Raw genomic sequence first — 22,167 nt, forward strand, 5'->3', positions numbered from 1 at the left:
GTCCGGCTACGATGCCGCCAAAGCCGCATCCACCGCGGGTCGCGTCGGTACTGAGGAACCCGACTGAGGCCGCGGGGGTCTCCGCTGCTCAGGCTGCGGCTGCTGCCGCGCCGGTTCCCACGCGGACAGCGCCTCTACCTCGGGAGGCTCTGCCGCTGCCTCGGGTGGCACCTCCTCTGCCTCCGGCTAGGGCGGCCCTTCCCCAGCCACCAAGGACTGTGCCTCCTCCACAACACCAGCCTAGGGTAGCGTAGTCGCCTCCACCTAGGGCCGAGCCGCCGCCGCCCCAACGGTCGTGGCCGAGGCAGATGGCGGGTGGTCGCGGTGGCTCGGGCCAAGGCTCGATCGGTCGCGTGGCGGGTGCGTCTGCGGGAGATGATCGTAACCCTCCTCGCAGTCAGTGGGGCGATGATGGATATGATGCTTATGGTTCTGGTCTGCATCGGGGCTCTTCGTCTACCGGAGGTGGCCGTGGCTATGCTTGGGTGGACAATGGCAATGCCAACCGAGGTTTCCAAGGACCGCCCGGAAACTTTGTGGAGGGTGCGGTTGGCCCTAATAACCGCTCTTTTCGGGGTCGTTTCCGCGGAGGTCGGGGCGGGAACCGGCGTCACCCTCCACCAAGGCAGCTGAAGACTTCTGCCGAGCCGGAGGTGGCTGACGGTGGATCGGCTCTACGCAGGTGGTGGTGGAGACGGTTCAAGCATTGGCTGCAGTCACGTTGCCGGAGCCCATGCAGACTGGAGATTCTGCTTCTGAGCAAGGTACGGAGAAGTCCGAGGTTGACAAGGTGTCCAAGTGGGCGGCTAAAAAGAAGAAGCTAACCTGTTTCTATTGTTGTGAACCGGGACACTTTTTGGTTGAATGCACTGCGGAGTTATGTGACTTGTGCCGGAAACCTAAACATATAGCTGCCGAGTGTCCTCTTAAGTTGGGGCCTAAACCTTCCGTTCAGATATACGGGGTTTGCTGCTCGGAGTTGATGTTTTTTGAGTCTCCCAGTGTGGAACCCTTGGCACCCGCGGTGGAGACCTCCTTCCCCGGTGTGGTGAAGGTGGTTCATGGACCATTGACCGAGGCGCAGATCATTCAGCAGTTGAGAGAGCTCGCTCCGAGAAATTTTCAGTGGTCGTTGCTCAAGCTCACAGATACAACTTATAAAGTAGATTTCCCGTCTAAGGAGGATCAGCTGAGAATCCTCAAGTTCAGTATGAGCAGGGTCACGAGCACTAGTTTTGTGTTGCAGTTTGATGAGTGGAAAAAGAAGGATCCGCAGGGCACGCCGTTAACTCGGATTTGGGTTCGTTTCTCTGGGGCGCCATCTGCTCCACTGGATAGCTTGTTGGTGACGTGGAGCCTGGGTTCTTTGATTGGCAAGACTGAGCAGGTGGATATGCAGTTCACACATGCTCACGGGGTGGCGCGTTTACTTGTTAGTGTTGCTAACATTGAGTTCCTGCCAGACGTGGTGCCTTGGACGCATGAAGGCGTTCTGTATTAGTTGGATGTTGAGTATGAGGATCCTAACCTTTTCAGTGAGTTTGAGGATGATAATACCATGGACACCTCTGAGGGAGGAGGTGCTTCGGGGAACCAGGATGATACTGCTAAGAGTGATGATGATAAGGCTAAGGGGCCTTTGGGTCCGTCTGATTCTGGTGACACTGCTCCTGTTGGGTTAACTGGTGCGGTCCCGACGAGCACTTTGCAGCTTGGTTCCTTGGGAGCGTTCTCGGCTCCGCCTAGGCTTTGGTGCGACCGAGTTGATCCTGTGAGCCCTATGGTGAGTCTGTGCGTGACGAAGCCTGTTGAGGTGGGAGGTGCCGAGGGGCAGGAGGCCCCTCCCTCTTCTCTTACCTTTCCCCCGGCTATGGTGGAGGTGGCTGCGATGGTGGTCTTGGTTGGAGGTGACGGGCAGGAGGCCCCACGCTCCGAGTTGTCGTCGCCGTCGGTGCCGAGGGCGAGCTCGGCGTTCCCTCCCTTGAGGCCGGCTGCTTGCGGAGGGGTGGGCGTGCAGGAGGCCGCCGTATCCCCTCTTGCCAGGACGCGTTCTGCTTCGGAGGGCGAGTCGGGTGGAGTGGCCGTTTTATCGCCACACTCCCCAGATCGCACTAGGCTGGTCTCGCCGGTCTCGGCTTTCAGCGGGACTTCCGTGGACAGGCCACAGGAGTTGTCATCGTCTTGTGGTGCTGCGCCAGTGGTCCCGGCCCAGGTCACCACTATTGGGGGACGGGCAGGCAGCCTTTCCCCTAGCAGAGCTTCGCGCGAGGAGGTCATCGCCTTTGGTGGGATCCCGGATCCTGTCTCTAAGGGGAGGCGGATCAGCGGGAGGCTGCAGGAGCAGCCGGACGTTGATGACATGCAGCTGGGGTGTGCTATGAGGGCGGCCAAGCTGCGTGACGTCGAGATCTCCACTGGTATGTCTGTTAATAAATCGAATTCAATTATGCATTTTACCAATGATGAGATTGTTCACAATGCAAACCAACTAGGAGTATCACTTGGTAATAATGATATAGAGATCTCTAGGTCTGTTAATGACATTCTTGATTTGGAAGCTGAACGGGCATTAGAAATGATTCGTCACATAGCTGCCGTTAAGCCTATGAATGAGTCGGAGATTGATGCGCTTGGGGTTAGGGCTCTTGATGGTTTGTGTGCCGATCTTGACCCTGCGTTACCGGGGACGGAGGAGGAGGAGGGGTATGCCTATCCTGAGACCTCTAATCATGTAGATGAGTCTTTGGTGATTGCGGCAGAGCCCGAGTGTGGTGACCGATCTGATGATCGCATTAAGCCTAAACGGACTTGGAAACGGAAGGTTTATCCAGTGTCGGCTGTGCGTAGAAGTGCTAGGATCCGTACCTCTAAAAAATTTCATGATGAAATATGAGAGGCATTTTCTGGAATAGCAGAGGTCTTAAAGACTTGGCTAAAAGAAGGTTTCTAGCGGATGCTTCTCTTGAACATCATTTGGATTTTATTGCTTTGTCTGAGACTGGAAGAGGCAACTTCACTCCACAATTTCTTAGCACTTTATCTGGGAGGTAGATTTCCACTGGCATTGCCTCCCCCCTCGAGGAAGATCCGGTGGGGTTTTACTTGGGGTTAAGTGTGAAACTTTGGAAGTTCGGAGTGCAGTTTTTGGAGAGTTTGCGGTAAAGTTTCGGGTCAGAACTAAGGCCGACGGATTTGATTGGGCTTTGGTGGCGGTTTACGGAGCCGCGCAACCAGAACTCAAGCCAGATTTCTTGGCCGATCTGGTCCGTGTCTGTGGTAATGAGCAGCTCTCTGTCTTAGTGGGGGATGATTTCAACATTATTCGAAGAAGGGAGGAAAAGAATAATGATAATTTTGACGGTAGATGGTCGTTTATGTTCAATACTATCATTGAAAGCTTGGATCTCAGAGAGATAGAGATCTCGGGTAGGAAATTCACTTGGGCTAACTCGTTACCGGTACCGACTTTTGAGAAGCTTGACCGTGTTTTAGCTAGTGTCGAATGGGAACAGAAGTTTTCCCTGGTAACAGTGCAGGCGTTGACACGAGGTATCTCGGATCACATGCCGCTGCTAGTTGACTCGGGGGCTCAAACTCATGTGGGTAACAAGAATATTTTCTCGTTTGAACTTGCATGGTTTGAAAGAGAAGGATTCCTTGAGTTGTTAGCTAGAGAGTGGGCTAAGGATTCAGGAGGAAGGTCACCCATTGAGCGTTGGCAATGCAAGATTCGTCATCTTCGAAGGTTCCTTCGTGGATGGGCTAAGCATACGCATGGGATATATAAGGCAGAGAAGGAGCGACTCCTTCTACTTATTCAGACCCTTGAAGTAAAAGCTGAAACTTCTATCTTAGGTACCAGTGAGCTGGAAACTAAGATGGAGGCTGAGTTGCGGCTGAAAGAGCTTCTCCGTGAGGAGGAATTGAAGTGGGCATTGCGAGCTAAGGTTCGCAAAATCGTCCAAGGCAAGGATAACACTCAATTCTTTCATATGATTGCTAATGGGAAGCATCGTAAGAAGAGAATTTTCCAATTAGAACAAGACGAAGGAACGATAGTTGGTCGAGAAAACCTAAAAGTTTACATTACCAACTATTATAAGTAGTTGTTTGGACCTCCGGAAGAGAATTTTGTGTCTTTAGATGAGTCAAGGGTTGAGGATGTTCCTCAACTTGAGACTGACGAGAATGAGATTTTGACTGCTCCCTTTACGGAGAAAGAGGTGTTTGAGGCCATCGCACAAATGGAAAATAATAAGGCTCCAGGACCGGATGGGTTTCCGGCGGAGTTTTATAAAAAAGTGTTGGCACTTCATTAAGGGAGACCTGATGCTGATGTTTCATGAGTTTTTTAATGGACACTTCATTTGTTTAAGCTGAATTTTGGAACGATAACTCTTCTTCCAAAGAAGACAGAGGTCGTTCGCATTGAGCAGTTCAGGCCTATATGTCTGCTTAATGTTAGTTTCAAAATCTTCACCAAGGTTGGGACGAACAGACTTACACAGATTGCACATTCAGTTGTGCAACCGTCCCAGACTGCTTTCATGCCAGATAGAAATATCCTTGAAGGGGTTGTCGTCTTGCATGAAACGCTCCATGAGATTCACTCAAAAAAACTAGATGGCGTTGTTTTTAAAGTGGATTTTGAAAAAGCATACGATAAAGTTAAATGGCCTTTCCTTCAACAGGCTTTGCGTATGAAAGGATTTGACACGGCCTGGAGAAACTAGATTGAATCCTTTACGCAAAAAGGGAGTGTAGGGATTAAAGTGAATGACGATATAGGTCACTATTTCCAGACACACAAAGGGTTAAGGCAAGGAGATCCCATGTCACCGATCCTATTCAACATAGTGGCTGATATGCTGACTATTTTAATAGGACAGGCTAAGGATGCGAGGCAGGTAGGTGGCCTTGTTCCGCATCTAGTTGATGGCGGTATCTCCATCCTTCAGTATGCTGATGATACTATCATCTTTATGGAGCATGACTTGGCAAAAGCGAGAAACATGAAGCTTGTGTTATGCTTATTTGAACAATTGTCCTGACTCAAAATTAACTTCCACAAGAGCGGATTGTTCTGTTTTGGAAGAGCTAATGATGACCAGGAGGCGTATAAACAATTGTTCGGATGTGAATTGGGCACGTTACCGTTCACGTATCTAGGTATACTCATTCATCATCGGAAGCTGACTAACAAAGAGTGAAAATGCATCGAGGATCGTTTTGAGAAGAAACTGAGTTGTTGGAAAGGGAAGCTCATGTCATATGGAGGGCGATTAATTTTGATTAATTTGGTCCTCACCAGTATGCCTATGTTTCTCCTATCCTTTTTCGAGGTCCCGGTGGGTGTCAGGAAGAGGCTAGACTTCTATCGATCTCGATTCTTTTGGCAGAGTGATGAGCTTAAACGAAAGTATAGGCTTGCTAAATGGGATATAATTTGTAGGCCGAAGGACCAAGGGGGTCTAGGTATTGAAAATCTGGAAGTCAAAAACAGATGTCTCCTTAGCAAGTGGTTGTTTAAACTTTCGTCCGAGACGGAGGCTACTTGGGCTCAGATTTTGTGAAATAAGTATCTTCAGTCTAAAACCTTGGCCCAGGTGACAGTGAGGCCGACTGACTCACCATTTTGGAAAGGCTTGATGAGAGTCAAGCCACTCTTTTTCAATAGGACAAGGTTCTTAGTCGGAAATGGAGCTAATACGAGGTTCTGGGAGGATACGTGGCTTGGTGAGACTCCCCTTGCACTTCAATATCCTACTCTGTACAACGTTGTTCAACGTAGAGAAGCTTATGTTGCAACCGCTCTACAATCCACTCCCCTCAATATTAGTTTTCGGAGGACGCTAGTTGGCAATCATTGGGAGGCCTGGCTTCATCTTGTAAGATGTTTGATGGATGTCTAGTTGTCTCAGCAGCAAGATCAGTTGTATTGGAAACTAACTAAGAACGGCGTGTTCTCGGTCAAATCCATGTATCTGGACATCATAAACTCTAGCGTCATTCCTTCCTTGAAGCACGTTTGGAAAGTAAAGGTACCTTTGCGAATCAAAGTGTTTATGTGGTTCGTGCATAAACAAGTTATTTTGACTAAGGATAATCTGGCGAGACGCAATTGGGTGGGTTCTGCTAGATGTAGTTTTTGTGACCATAGCGAAACTATCAAACACCTCTTTCTTGATTGTCCGCTGGCTAAGATTCTATGGCGGTCGATTCATATTGCTTTTAATATTAATCCGCCTACTTCCATCAACATGTTATTTGGAACGTGGCTTGATGGGGTTGACTCCAATACAGCGAGGCACATTCGTGTTGGCGTTTGTGCTTTATTATGGGCAGTCTGGAACTGCAGAAGTGATTTGGTTTTTAACAGATCAACGAACATTCACTTTTTGCAGGTTATCTTCAGGGCCACAACGTTGATACGTATGTGGTCGCTACTCACTCCGACGGAGGCCAGGGAGCGTTTGGTTACTGCGTCTACCCGATGGGAGATGGTAGCTCGGGATATTTTCAACCGGTTTGGATAGCGGTCATGTAATAGGATAGGCATGTAGTGCTCCTATTTTTATTTGCCAGACGGTTGTGGCTTTCTGTTTAGCTCTTATGAGCGTTTGTTTATTTCATACTTCGAGACTTGGAGACTTGTTGCTGGATATTTTTATTAATAATATGAGCCGTATGCATCTCTCTGATGCAGAGGCTGGAGTAAAACCTCTTTTTTTTTTTTAAGTTTGCTTAGCTTGACCTTTTATAAACAATCTATACGCACTACATTATGGGAGTACCAATCGTCCCCAGCAGACATTATTTAACTATCATAGTTGGGGTACTCTTTTCTTTAGGCAAGATATACGATGACTAGTTTGGCACGTAGAAAAGCAAAAGCACGTGGGGTCAAAGCCATCCCTCCGGTTTGCAATTGCAACCCCCACCCGTCTCCTCTCCCGTCGCCACCGGAGACCATTTCGTTTGACCGATACGACCACCCATGCCTAGTTAGTGTAACTCCGTTCAGAAACTTAGGCACGTAGTAGTAGTAATCCGTACTAGTCTTCACACACATCGTTTTCTGCTTCTTCTCTTCCTACGCCTCACAGCGTAAAACCAAAATTTAAGTTCAGAAACAACAGCCGAAACTTAAGTTCTGCCAGGAAGGTTGGTGAAATTCATCGTGTGTTCTCCTTGGTGGCGCCATGCAGCCTGCCATTCTCTTCTCGCGTCAAACCATTCCGCGTCGGTTTTATTGACTTTCCCGGTGGCGGCTTTGCGCCGCGCGGTGCCGTGGTGCCTGGGCTCCTTTCCCCTCTCGTGGTTTGAGCTGTGGCCTGTGGAGCGAGCGAGGTGGAGGCACGCACGCGCATGGAGGAAACAAGGCCACCGCGAGGCTGAAATCGTAGCAGAGCTTTCGTTCTCCGGGGAAATGGGTTGCCTCGGCCGCTTCAGGAGCAAGATCAGGGCAGGCAAGGGCAAGGGCAAGAGACCGCACGGGAGGCCGGTGCCGGGGCCGGGCGCGTCGTTCACTTCCGAGGCCACCTGCTCGACGGCGTCCTCGTCGGCCGCGGCCACGAGCCAGTCTCAGTCCCAAGACTCGGGCGCGACCGTGAGGCCCGGCGGGAGCAAGTCGTCGGGGTCGGCCTCGTCGGCGCGGAGCATCCCGGAGCTGTACGAGGAGCGGGGCGCGAGCAGCCTGCGCGAGTTCGGCCTCCGGGAGCTCCACGCCGCCACCAGCGACTTCAGCCGGCTGCTCAAAATCGGCGAGGGCGGCTTCGGGAGCGTCTACAAGGGGGTCGTCCGCCTGCCCGGTGGCCCCGCCGGCGGCACCGTGGTGGCCATCAAAAGGCTCAACACCAGCGGCCACCAGGTACTCCATTCCTATTTCCATGGTTAAAATTAGGAATTTCATTCGGTGGTGCTCTTCTCTTGTTCTTTCTTTCTTTCTTTCATGTCCTTGGTCATCATAGGTTGATTCAGTGTAAGATCTAGCCCGGATTTAACCCTACAGTTTACTAGTACTCCTAAATTTGGACACGGTTTGCACAATTGTTTCAGTTGTTGGAGTAGTTCATTGATCTCTGTGGCCTAAGGCTGCAATCCTTCTGATGATATGCAATATGCGAATACAATCAAACATCTGTGCAGTGTGAATTCTGCCAACTATATGCGTGGTTGGATGCTTTCAGTACTATTGCATTCTACTCCCTCCGATCCAAATTAATTGACGCATGTTTAGTGCAACTTCAGTAGTATAAAGTTGTACTATACCTGCGTCAAAGTTGTACTAAACCTGCGCCAACTAATTTGGATCGGAGGGAGTGGTATCATTATATTGTCCTACTATTTGATACTACTAGGAGCCAAGGATTCATCCAGTACTTGTATTTGACTTCCTTTTGGCTCACTACCAACCTTGATCAGGGGCATAAGCAGTGGCTGGCAGAAGTTCATTTTCTAGGGGTTGTCGAGCACCCGAACCTCGTCAAGCTCATCGGTTACTGTGCTGCCCGTGACGAAAGAGGTCCTCAGAGGCTGCTTGTCTACGAGTTCATGACGAACAAAACCCTGGATGATCATCTATTCAATCGAGCGTACCCTGTTCTTCCATGGGGCGTCAGGTTGGAAATAGTATTTGGCGCTGCTCAGGGTTTGATGTATCTCCATGAAGGGTTGGAGGTTCAGGTACAGCTTGCCAACTTTCCCAATAGGTTTTCTGTGTGAGAATACTGCATTATATTGGACAAGAACGAGTCCAATGTATGACTATTTAACAACATATTTTGGAACTTGAGTGATACCTGATTTAAAAATAACAGGGAATGAAAAATGCGTAAAATTGTGAAAAATACCTCCTACCGGTAAATGCTGGAATTTTTGTAATTCAGAATAACTGTAGATATCAAGATACCTAGATATAGTTAATAATTCATTGTATTAATAAATCTAATAGACCGGATCATAACTTCGATGGATGCAGTACTCATTCCCTGTTGTTTCAACTACTTTTGCAAGTTAAAACGTTTGTGCTAAAGCATTAGTTTCTGGATGGAACAATGCTGTGGAGTGATCATACGTTTGTGCTAAAGCATTAGTTTCTGGATGGAACAATGTTGTGGAGTGATCATACTAATTGAACCACATAGTTGAGAGAAAATGGATGTCATTAATATTATTTCCTACTCCCTCTGTACCAAAATGTAAGACGTTTTTTGGTTTTGCATAGGGCATAAAAAACTTCTTACATTTTGTTACGGAGGGAGTATTAGTTAAGGGGGTGATTTTAGAACAAGTGTTATCTCTAACCTGAAGGTTTTGATTCTGTTTTTCTCTGAAGAAAGGTTTTGATTTTGCTTAGGAAAATAACATAGAGATGCCATCTTTGTTTTGATCAAATTTCATGGATTTAGATCATATATCGTGATTTCAAAGCTTCCAATGTTCTGCTGGATGAGGAGTTTAGACCAAAACTTTCAGACTTTGGATTAGCGAGGGAAGGGCCATCAGCAGATCAAACTCATGTGTCTACAGCGGTACGTGTTAATTTTATTTCAGAGCAAGATAACAGAGTTTCCTCATGCTCCATTCACGCATTCAAGAATAGTTCCTTATGATAACTCGCTCTATCGTAATCAGGTTATGGGGACCTATGGTTATGCGGCTCCAGACTACGTTGCGACAGGTCATCTCACCACCAAGAGTGATGTTTGGAGTTTTGGAGTAGTACTCTATGAGATCCTCACCGGACGACGTTCTATGGAAAAGAACCGCCCCAAGAATGAGCAGAAACTGCTGGAATGGGTAAAGCAGTATCCTGTTGGAAGTAAGCAGTTCAACAAGATTATAGATACAAGACTCGAAGGCCGTTACTCTAGGCAGGGAACTAGAGAAATTGCTAAGTTGGCCAACACCTGCCTTGCGAAGCGCTCAAGGGACCGTCCAACGATGAGACAGGTGGCTGACAGCCTAAAGCAAGTGATGCAGCTCAAGCAGTTGGATGGTGAAAGTGTTGCATCAGGGGACAACTCGCCACCTCATGATGTGCAGGGTAAGCCAACAGCAGACGATATTGCCGTGGCTTCAGCAAGGCGGCGGATGCTTCACCTTGCTGCTCTAGGTGAAAATGGAAACAGCATCGCAAGGAGGAGATTCATGTTCATGAAGGCTGCCGCCGCTCCAACTCCGACGTGATCTTCTGTAACAATTAATGTCCTAGACTCCGTGTACATTGTAATGCGTCTATGAAGAAATATCCATTAATGGTGATTTTCCCTCCTTATCAGTGTACAACCTTTAGAAGATCTAATGTTTTGTTTACTTCTCTTCATACGTAGTTCTTTAGGTTGAGTTGCATATTTGGAACTTGAGAGTTCCTGATGTGAAGGGTTGTTTATAGTACCAATGTAGGTATGAAATGTAAGTCTGCTTTCTATGTTTTACCATGTATCCAACCTCGTAAGGTAGACATTAAAAATGGTGGCGTCTTGTTTCTGCAGTTGCTAGCCATATATTTGAGGTCTGATATCGGTAAATGGCACTTTGCAGATGGTACCTTAGGTATGAAAGATAATTTTGTGCTATATTATTGACTGCTTATTTTCAACATGCCAAGATGTGAAAGAGATATTATGTATATACCTCCTGCTTCAACATATGGATTTGTCAATTCTTCACTTTTGACAAGTAAATTAAGCTAAAGATTAATGAATAAGCGCTTTGAGTTCCTACTTGTACAGGTTCATTTCATGCTTCCCATTCTTGATATCATAAAACAAAAACTTATGTGATGTTATTTTGAACTTTTTTTTAACGAAAATGCTGTCAGCGCAGCTTTCTCATTGAAAATGTGTGTGTGTGTGGGGGGGGGGGGGGGGGGGGCGTCATACAGAGGAATTACAAGAGCATAAAAAAATGGGCCAATCACCATTAACTACCGCTAGCACTATCCCTTAGTCAGGCTCTCTTGGTCTAAACAGCAATAAGCTTGCCCCGCCAAAGTAAGTATGCCCTCTTTGACATGTAAAATGATATTTCTTAATTAACATCTGGCATAACTTTATTCTGTCTGCTAGAAGAAGAAAGGAACAGATACAAAGTACTTCCTCAGTAACTTAACATAAGATATTTTTGCAGTTCAAATTGAACTGCAAAAATGTCTTGCATTAAATTACAGAGGTACTATTGCCCAACGACAAAAAAATATTTTAAATTAGCATCCTGTAGTTATGTCTTGATCAGAGAAACATCATAAGTGCATCTTGTAACATGGCAGCAAATTATTAAACAGCACATTATTTTTCAGTTGAGGAAAATGAGTTGAATATGTACATCAGTAGCTTCACAAAATGACCAGCAATCCAGAAACAGAAGATTGCTGACCTTCAGCATGTGGCCACCATAACCATCAATGTTCTGCGACAGGGAAAGCTGATCCGATCTTGTTAACCCCCATCCTGTAGCACTTGATGTTGATCGCATATGGACCCACATGGACATGGTTATTATCCTCTCCAGCAAAGAAGCAGCGCGTGTAGAGCGCAATCTCAAACTCAGGACTGACGCCAATCAATGTGCTGGATACAGATTTCAGCAAGCCATGCCACTCAAACTGAATGGTGAGCAGCTGCGTCTGAGAGTCTGGCTGCAGACAAGCAATTCAGCATAAGTGTTACGATATAAACATATGCCATGTATGTTCAAATCATAGACTCACATGGTCCCCGTATTTCTTTGGAAATATGTACCCTTGGTAATCCACATTGCCTTTGGATTCTTCCAGGTAAAACTGCATATTAGTCACACAACACCATGATAACATGTCTTTCAGATAATGGAACCATGCTGCTGAAATAACACAATAACTTGCCTGAGTCCAGTTGTGGAAGTCTGTGACCTCATGCTCACCTCGACACCGCCCCTTGATCTCTCCTACAAAGACATGCTCAAAGGCAGAAGAGCTACCAGAGCATCCACCCCTTCCATACAAATCAAACCACAGGGATGCCAGCATTTTCGTGAAGTCCTTCTGGTCCTGAGACGTGATTCCCTTCAGCACCAGATACCGGTGTAAGAATTTGATTGGTGCACTTCTAGCAATCTCCTCAATAAAAGCAGCTTCTTCATTCTTGTCCTGCTGGGTGACTAATTCCTTGTATCCTTGGCGTGGGTTGTAGTTGTCAAGAAGTGCACAAAAGCGAGAGTATGTAGGCCTCCGCAGTACGTCATCCTTCAGCCAGCTGAACAAGTTTTCAGATGCCATGTCACCCTTCTGATAAACCTTCTTCCCTTGGCCACATTCGATTGTGTAGTCCTTACCAGGAAGGAGACGGTTCAGGTCAAGCTCTCATAGCCGACAGCATGCCTTTGACAAATGATTGAGCTACTCCCTGCTAGGCTCTACATTTAGACCATGGCGGAGCTCATTGACATCCTCAGAGTATTCTTGTTCAGAAGGTGGACTTTTGTATCGCTTCCATTCCTTGGAGTTCTTCATACAGTCAATAAAAGTTAAGAATCCATGAAAGAGCATCTTACAAATTACTGATATAGCTATGACCGCCATCCTTCCAATCAGAATTTTCAAATGGTATGCAACTTTCGGTTGATACTATCAGAATTTTTTCTCGAACACGCGTCATTTGCATTAGAAGAAAGGCTGTCTAGCGACCCGACCTGGTAAGGATCGAAGTCTATGTGTTTACCGTGCTAGTCGCTGCATCGACTTGCTAGCACACACAGTACTCGATGAAATAACACACATCTCTTTATTACATCGATAGTCCAGGAGCAATACAATTTATTACAAGATATGACACAATGCCAAATAAAAGAAATACTGCGGAAGCAACGTAGTAAATGAGGTCCATCAACTCCACGAGCAAAAGTTGAGTGTAGAACATCGACCTATCGCACCTTAATCTTCGTCGGATATATCTGCAGTTGCAGCCATATAGGTCAGTACATTGAATGTACTGGCAAGTCACATCATAAGTATAAAGAACCTATTTGTACATGCAATTTGGCTGGTGGAAAGTTCTAAGTTTAATTTTGCATAAAGCTAGTTTTTTCCTAGAATAAAGATATTATTCTACCACTACAATAATAGCATAGGATGAGTTGGCAACCCCAACTCAATCCATTCCCAAAGTTTATTTAAAATCTCACTGTTTAAACTAAGGATGATGAAATCTCTCGGCATTTCCACTACTAGATGCTCAATTTGTCCGCAACCGGGGACACGACTAATCGATTAGGTTGACACTCTGCAGAGGTTTGTGCTCTTTTCCCCACAAGACTCGACCACCTCCATGATCGGAATATTGAGACATAGTCTTTTGAAAGTGTCCCCCCTTAACCCACGGATAGGCCGGCACACCTACATATTCTACATCAACCGGCCTATCCCGGAAGAGGTCACACTATCTACTCAACTAAGCCAGAGCCCATATTGGCTTGTGGCTGCACACGTAAGCTTCTAGACATGAAAATACGTTTGATCCCTTTGATCCTGAACGGACGAACCACTAGTGGTGCACCACCATGGATTTCCCATGCATGCTCCCACTGTACTTTGCCACCATTCAAACCAATTTCTGCCCAGGTAGTTCATTTAAAAGTCTTGGTCCTGATTTCTACTTTGTCACTCAGGTCTCGCCATGAACACTCCCCAATCCACGTCTACATTAGTGAGGCAAAAATAGATTTACACAGTGGTGACAAAGATTGTATAGTTCAGACTTACCTCAAATGAACTACTAGGTAAAAGCGTAGCCATCCGACATAAAATTCCTACGATACAATCCTACCACAAAGGACTAAGTGCATATATAAAAACATAGGTAAGTAAAAGTATGGTCAAATGTGAACTTGCCTTGGTACTGCTGGTTCAACTCTAAAGAATGATAATATTCTACTTCGCACTCCGGACAATCTATCGCAAAGTAATAAACATACATAAGCAATCATTTCAAAGAACCAACATAACATGCAAAGCAAAAAGGCTCGAAAAAAACAAATGAACACGCAACACACTTAACTATCACAAAAATATTCTAAGTGCAAAACAACAAATGACATGGGTTAAAAAAATGTGATGTGAACTATAGTGCATACTAGGCATACGAGTAAAATAATCATGGACAGATCCTAGTTGTGTGAAAAAATTGTGACAATGGTCCAAGTCATAGGGTTTGGCTACGATGACAAGGTGCAAAAATAATCAACTTAATCGGAGCTACGATTTAGGAGATATGGCCATTTGAAGTTTGAATTCAAATCTGAATAAATTTCAAATTTGAATCTGGCAAAGGTTTGCAAAGATGGGTTCCCTAGATAGATCTAATCAGGACGAAGAACCTGCCGTTGGTTTCATCGAGTTTGGATCTACGGTTAAAATTTTGTGGCTAGTTGAAGTTCAGGGACTAATCTGCTAAATTCAGGGACTAAACAATGAAACAGAAAAGAAGAAAAACTGCGAACAGGCCCTTGGCCATGTGGCAGGTTCCTACTGGATGAGCAGCATCCGATGCAGGACTTACACGGCGAACGGCCGAATCTTAAGCAAAACGGCGGCGGCGGCTAAACTAGAAGAAAAACCAATATCGGTTTAAAAATAAAACCACACTGTTAATTAAAACCGCGGTTAACCGATTCAAACTAAAAAAATCCTAAAAGAACGGGGTGGAGGCGGGCGGCTCACAGTGGGCAACGGCGTCGGCGTCGAGCAGGGTCTCAGCATCGGCGGAGCGGCTTGTAGGACCTTGAAGTATGTCTAGAGGGGGGTGATTAGACTACTTGACCAATTAAAAACTTAACTTTTTCCCAATTTTAGAGTTTGGCGGATTTTAGCTATCTTAGGACAAGTCAAGCAATCATCACACTATTCAAACAAGCATGCAAAGAGTATATAGGCAGCGGAAATTAAAGCATGCAACTTGCAAGAAAGTAAAGGGAAGGGTTTGGAGGATTCAAACGCAATTGGAGACACGGATGTTTTTGGCGTGGTTCCGATAGGTGGTGCTATCGTACATCCACGTTGATGGAGACTTCAACCCACGAAGGGTAATGGTTGCGCGAGTCCACGGAGGGCTCCACCCAAGAAGGGTCCACGAAGAAGCAACCTTGTCTATCCCACCATGGCCATCGCCCACGAAGGACTTGCCTCACTAGCGGTAGATCTTCACGAAGTAGGCGATCTCCTTGCCCTTACAAACTCCTTGGTTCAACTCCACAATCTTGTCGGAGGCTCCCAAGTGACACCTAGCCAATCTAGGAGACACCACTCTCCAAGAAGTAACAAATGGTGCGTTGATGATGAACTCCTTGCTCTTGTGCTTCAAATGATAGTCTCCCCAACACTCAACTCTCTCTCATAGGATTTGGATCTGGTGGAAAGAAGAATTGAGTGGAAAGCAACTTGGGGAAGGCTAGAGATCAAGATTCATATGGTAGGAATGGAATATCTTGGCCTCAACACATGAGTAGGTGGTTCTTTCTCAGAACTGGTAAGTTGGAAGTGTAGGTTTAGTCTGATGGCTCTCTCCACGAATGAAGAGGAGGTGGAGGGGTATATATAGCCTCCACACAAAATCTAACCGTTACACACAATTTACCAAACTCGGTGGGACCGATTCAACAGACTCGGTCGGACCGATTTAGTAAACCTAGTGACCGTTAGTGATTTTCGATGGGACTGACATGCAACTCGGTGAGATCGATTCGGTTAGGGTTAGGGCATAACGTAATCTCGGTAAGACCGATTACATAAACTGGGTGAGACCGATTTTGGTAATAAGCTTTCCAGAGAGTTGGTCAGGTAAACTCGGTGGGACCGATTTGCTCTTTTCGGTGTTAAAAAGGGAAACAGACAGTTTACATTGCAATCTCGGTGGGACCGATTGCTCACTTCGGTTTGACCGAAACGTTACGAAGGGAAACAGAGAGATTACAATCCCATCTCGGTGAGACCGAGATCCCTATCGGTAGAACCGATTTGCCTAGGGTTTGTGGCAGTGGCTATGACATTTGAAATCGGTGGCGCCGGATAGGAAGAATCGGTGTGACCGATTTTGGCTTTGGGTTTAGGTCATTTGTGGATGTGAGAAAGTAGCTGAGGGTTTTGGAGCATATCACTAAGCACATGAAGCAAGAGGCTCATTAAGCAACACCTCATCCCTCCTTAATAGTATTGGCTTTTCCTATAGACTCAATGTGATCTTGGATCACTAAAATATAAAATGAAGAGTCTTGAGCTATTGAGCTTGAGCCAATCCTTGTCCTTAGTATTTTGAGGGATCCACTTTCATCATCCATGCCATGCCATTCATTGAGCTTTCCTGAAATATATGTCTTGGAATAGCATTAGCTCAATGAGCTATATGTTGTTATGAATTACCAAAACCACCTAGGGATAGTTGCACTTTCACGGCTACCTGCGGCGGTCTTCGGCGGCAGGAAAGAAGGCGACGAGGTCCGGCGGGTCGAGGGCGTCGCGGTGGTAGTGGCGGGGCTCCTCGAGGTGGCCGGGACAGGCGAGGCAAAGGGCGGCGGCCCGGTGTTCTGGCGGGGCGTCGACTCTGGCGATCTAGGGCGAAACAAACATGTCAAAACGACGCGCACTGGCACGGGCGTAAGATTGACGAGGAGAAGGAGCTCGGTCCGGCTTACGGGCGATGACATGCTCCGGTGAGGAAGCTCCGGTCGGCGAGATGCAACCGGCGCCATCGAGCGGTAGGAGCGGCGTGGGACGATGGGGAAGGCGAGTTTGACAGAGGAGGATGGGAGGGATTTTATAGGCGAAGGGAGGAGTGCGGGGAGCGGCCGGATAATGCTTATCCCGAAGGAGCCGGCCCACTCAACAATTTGGCCCGCGACCACCGCGCTTCTGGCCCAAGCCAACCCCGTGCCCGATTTCCTTACCCGCCTATCGCCCGCTGCCTCTTCCCCTCCTGCACTCGCTGACGAGTGGGACCCGCCCCACCTTGATGTCCCAACCTCCGCGGAGAGCATGGGAGGGACACCGCGCGTGCCGCCCGAACGCGCCGGCCGCCTCCTTTGGGATAAGCATCATCCGACCACTAATCGCACTTCTTCCCTCGCCTATAAAATCCCCCCCCCCCTGCATCCTCCTCTGTCGATCCCGCCTTCCTGCATCATCCCATGCCGCTCCTACCGCTCGCTGTCGCCGGTTGCATCTCGCCGGCCAGAGCTTCCTCGTCGGAGACTTTCGTCGCCTGTAAGCTGGACCGAGCTCCGTTCTCCTCGTCAATCTTATGCCCGTGCCAATGCGCATTGTTTTGACATGTTTGTTTCACCCTAGATCGCCCGAGTCAATGCCCAGTCGAAGCCGCACCCTCGCCGGAGCACAAAGCCACCACCCTTCGCCTCGCCCGTCCCGGCTACCTCGAGGACCCCCGCCACCACCACCGCAACGCCCTCGACCTGCCGGACCTCGTCGCCTTCTTCCCCACCACCGCAGGCAGCCTCCCCGCCGACACTGGGACCCTGCTCGACACCAACGCCGTCCCCCACTGTAAGCCGCCCGCCCCCCGTTCTTTTAGTATTTTTTTAGTTTGAATCGGTTAACCATGGTTTTAATTAACAGTGCGGTTTTATTTTCGAACCGACGTTGGTTTTTGTTTTTTTAGCCGCCATCGTCGTTTTGCTAAAGATTCGGGTATTCGCCGTATAAGTCCCGCAGCGGACGCTGCTTAGCCAGTAGGAACCCGCCACATGGCCAAGGGCCTGTTAGCATTTTTTTTTTCTGTTGCACTGTTTAGTCCCTGGACTTCAACTAGCCACAAACTTTTAACCGTAGATCCAAACTCGTTGAAACCAGCAGTAAATTCTTCGTCCTGATTAGATCTATCCAGAGAACCCATCTTTGCAAACTTTTGCCAGATTCAAATTTGAAATTTATTCAGATTTGAATTCAAACTTCAAATGGCCATATCTCCTAAACCGTAGCTCCGATTAAGTTGATTCTTTTAGCACTTTGTCACCATAGCCAAACCCTATGACTTAGACCATTGTCTCAATTTTTTCACACAACTAGGATCTATCCATGATTATTTTACTTGTATGCGTAGTATGCACTATAGTTCACATCACATTTTTGAACCCATATCATATGTTGTTTTGCACTTAGAATATTTTTGTGATAGTTAATTGTGTTGTATGTTCATTTGGTTTTTCCGAGCCTTTTGCTTTGCATGTTATTTTGGTTCTTTGAAATGATTGCTTATGTATGTTTATTACTTTGCGATAGATTGTCTGGAGTGCGAAGCAGAATATTATCATTCTTTAGAGTTGAACCAGCAGTACCAAGGCAAGTTCACATTTGACCATACTTTTATTTATCTATGTTTTTATATATGCACTTAGTCCTTTGTGGTAGGATTGCATGGTAGGAATTTTATGTCAGATGACTGTGCTTTTACCTAGTAGTTCATTTGAGGTAGGTCTAAACTATACAACCTTCATCACCACCGGGTAAATTTATTTTTGCCTCGCTAATGTAGAGGTGGATTGGGGAGTGTTCATGGCGAGACTTGAGTGACAAAATAGTAATCAGGACCAAGAGTTTTAAATGAACTACCTGGGCGGAAATTGGTTTGAATGGTGGCAAAGTATAGTTGGAGCATGCATGGGAAATCCATGGTGGTGCACCACTAGTGGTCCGTCCGCTCAGGATCAAAGGGATCAAACATATTTTCATGTCTCGAAGCTTACGTGTGCAGCCACAAGCCAATATGGGCTCTAGCTTAGTTGAGTAGATAGTGTGACCTCTTCCGGGATAGGTTGGTTGATGTAGAATATGTAGGTGTGTCGGCCTATCCGTGGGTTAAGGGGGGACACTTTCAAAAGACTATGTCTCAATATTCCGATCATGGAGGTGGTCGAGTCTTGTGGGGAAAAGAGCACAAACCTCTGCAGAGTGTCAACCTAATCGATTAGTCGTGTCCCCAGTTGTGGACAAATTGAGCATCTAGTAGTGGAAATGCTGAGAGATTTCATCATCCTTAGTTTAAATAGTGAGATTTTAAATAAACTTTGGGAATGGATTGAGTTGGGGTTGCCAACTCATCCTATGCTATTATTGTAGTGGTAGAATAATATCTTTATTCTAGGAAAAAACTAGCTTTATGCAAAATTAAACTTAGATTTTTTCACCAGCCAAATTGCATGTACACAGGGACGGAGCCAGGATTTGAACATAGGGGGGGCAAAAAAAAATTCCTCTAGTGTAGAGACTCGTAAAAAAAATAGAAGAGACAGCCTTGTTAACGAACTAAATCTTCGTCAAAACATATTCTGCTGTGAGCAAGTTGAATTTTTATCAAAAGTTACCATCAGGCAAATGCCAAAGCAATTCACGTGTGAATGAACTAAATCTTTCTACTATTGGATGGGATAAACAATGCAAAAGCTTGTCCGATGGGTACAGCCGTACAGGGATATGTCCCCAATCGTTTACTTTTATACAGTTACTACCATTCGACTTGTGTAGTTCTGAAGGCATCCATTAATCTGATTTAGAAACATAAGCAAGGACAAACCAATGAGTGAGAAATAGACTAACCTAACCCTTTCCTTGGTCGCCGCTTCTCTCCACTGGTTGCGCGGCCGGCCGGCCGCGCGTCCGCGCAAGATGGCCCTCGTTCACGTTAGACGCTATCTCGTCTAAGCAAGGATTGTCCGCTCAAATTGAAACGGCGCTGGTCATGAACTGCCCTAGAGCTCAGAAACGGCGCTGGTCATGGACTCAGATTGAAACGGCGCTGGTCAGGAACTACCCTAGACAGCTAGACCTTGGCGACAGGCATCGGACGATGGAAAATCAAACGATCTGACCGTCTCCCTTCGCGCTGGGCTACTTCCTGCGGGGTGTTAAAAGATGGGCTTTGTGATTTAGTTGGGCTTCAGGTGGTCAGGGGGGGCGATATTAGCTAAATATCCACTTTTTTCTACCGACCTGCTACTCGCTACCGAGTAAAATGAGATCGTTAGGGGGGGTCTAGCCCCCCCTCGCCCCCCCTTGGATTCGTCCCTGCATGTACAAATAGGTTCTTTATACTTATGATGTGACTTGCGAGTATATTCAATGTACTGACCTATATGGCTGCAACTTATCACGCTTGCAGATATATCCGACGAAGATTAATGTGCGATAGTTTGATGTTCTACACTCAGCTTTTGCTCGCGGAGTTGATGGACTCATTTACTACGTTGCTTCCACGGTATTTCTTTAATTGGCATTGTGCCATATCTTGTAATAAATTGTATTGCTCCTGGATTATCGATGTAATAAAGAGATGTTTGTTATTTCTGTTATTTCATCGAGTACTATGTGTGCTAGCAATTCGATTCAGGGACTAGCATGATAAGCACATAGACTTTTATCCTTACCGGGTCGGGTCGCTACAGGCTGCCATAATGGGGTTAAGGCACACAAGCACCAACACAAGGGTGACACCAACCAACTGAAAAAGTTGGAACAGACGACAACAGAAACTACAAGGCTGGCTAAACTATGTTCAAGGGACAAACCAGCAACAAATCTCTAGAGCAGATTGAGGAATCTCAGGTTAGGCATGATATTATCAGTCTAACTATTTAACGAGAACACTTATATAGCAATGCAGATAGGGAAATGATTAGAATCATCCGGTCGATTCTACGCCACGCGTCGACAGCTAACCACATGTCAGACCAATCCCACGCACTGCAAGTCTTAGGATTTTGCAACATCGTCCATGTTTCTGAAACATGGGGAATGTTGCAGTGGCAAGTTGGCAACACCACGGTGCTAATGTGGGTGAATTTTTTTTGCAACATAACCTCTGTTGCAAAAAAAATTTACCTGCAACACAACCTTTGTTACAAATGTGTTATGCAACATGAACTTTGTTGCAAAAAGATTCTGGAACACAACCTATGTTGCAAAAGTGGCAAAAGTGAAGAACGATGCTTGGTGCTAAATTGTGCCAGATCTAATGGCTCGCGAGGCGGCGGGTCTTTTAAAATGATCCGCCTGCCGACGCATAGCACGTCATATATAGATATTATTATAACTTATAAGAATATTTTTAATTGTTTTGGTAGGCGTGAACGAGGTCACTTTGCCTTCTCCCTTTCTCCCTTTCTCCTCTTCATCCCTTTTTTTCTTCGTTTTCTCTTCATTCCCTTTCCTCTAACGGTGCTGTTCTCGGGCCTTTCTTCAGACTAATATGTAGAGGCGCCTTTGATATCATTATTTCAAAATACTATATGTGATTTTTTTTAAAAGGTAAAGAAGGCTTCAAAGCATGTCCGAGATTGGTCAACTTGAGCTTCTAACATATAAATATTGTCAATTGAACATTATAACCAATAAGGATCTGCGCCAAGGGGAAATTAATGTTGAAAAATCAACCCATTTCCTTTCAGTAATGACTAAATTTATTTATATCAGCAGAATAAGATAGGAGCAAATGTATGTCGAATAATCAACTCGCTAGAAATCAAGCAATAGGAGAGTAAAACAGGCAAATAATTCTCATACAGTATACATAATTAATTTGGTACCTGTTGTGCTCTTCTACATTTGAAGGTCTGCTGATGCGGCCTGCGGTTATGCTAGACTCCGCCCTTCGTTCCACTCGTCTCACCCTAAAGATGACGAACACATCACAATGGAATCGGAAGGGCTCCTAGGCCCTAGACTCTAAGTACTCGAATGCCAAAGCAAAAGCAGTGCAACCAGAATACCAGATTGTGCTGTTGAGTGGATGTGGGCGTATAATGCCAGTGCTGCGTGGGCCTCCTATCATCTTCCGCCCTCTCCCGCCTCTCCTCTTGTTACTCCTCGGATACTACCTGCAACAAGCGAATAAGAGAAGTAGAGAACATATATAGTCTGACGACCCCACGACCGAACTCTCTTTTCCCTACAGCCTACATAGCCATTACATCAAACAGCACGCGAGCACCTCGGCCCGCGTCGGCCTGTCAGACCCGAGTTGTCTGACGGACTAAATTCAGAAAATGCACTCAGAATTCAGAGAATATCACTAGCACAACTTGATTTCAGAGGACAGTTTGGCTAGGGTTTTGGTTACAAGGAGACCAACCGGGAACACCGGTGGCTAGGGTTTACCCCAAGGGAGAATAATCATGAGCACGCAGGCT

The 22,167-nt window shown here is 46.3% G+C and overlaps 1 protein-coding gene and 1 pseudogene across 1 annotated transcript; one reads left to right on the forward strand and one right to left on the reverse strand.

The window, feature by feature from the left end:
* The first annotated feature begins 7,121 nt into the window (after positions 1 to 7,121).
* LOC123137767 (probable serine/threonine-protein kinase PBL19) lies at positions 7,122 to 10,495 on the forward strand. The gene is made up of 4 exons (XM_044557610.1): positions 7,122 to 7,870; positions 8,425 to 8,685; positions 9,411 to 9,533; positions 9,637 to 10,495. The coding sequence occupies exons 1-4, from the start codon at positions 7,430 to 7,432 to the stop codon at positions 10,189 to 10,191; spliced, it is 1,380 nt and encodes a 459-aa protein (XP_044413545.1). The 5' UTR covers positions 7,122 to 7,429; the 3' UTR covers positions 10,192 to 10,495.
* A 610-nt stretch (positions 10,496 to 11,105) lies between these two features.
* On the reverse strand, positions 11,106 to 12,562 carry LOC123139337 (poly(U)-specific endoribonuclease-B-like; annotated as a pseudogene).
* Between the last annotated feature and the right edge of the window lie 9,605 nt (positions 12,563 to 22,167).

Source organism: Triticum aestivum, chromosome 6B (assembly GCF_018294505.1).
Source record: "Triticum aestivum cultivar Chinese Spring chromosome 6B, IWGSC CS RefSeq v2.1, whole genome shotgun sequence".
Lineage (NCBI taxonomy): Eukaryota > Viridiplantae > Streptophyta > Magnoliopsida > Poales > Poaceae > Triticum > Triticum aestivum.

Bases quoted from the DNA above. Each gene is read 5' to 3' on its own strand.
- LOC123137767 (XM_044557610.1), top strand. From the start codon at position 7,430: ATGGGTTGCCTCGGCCGCTTCAGGAGCAAGATCAGGGCAGGCAAGGGC. The intron at 8,686-9,410 runs GTACAGCTTGCC...TCATGGATTTAG, and splicing joins ATGAAGGGTTGGAGGTTCAG to ATCATATATCGTGATTTCAA. The intron at 9,534-9,636 runs GTACGTGTTAAT...TATCGTAATCAG, and splicing joins AAACTCATGTGTCTACAGCG to GTTATGGGGACCTATGGTTA.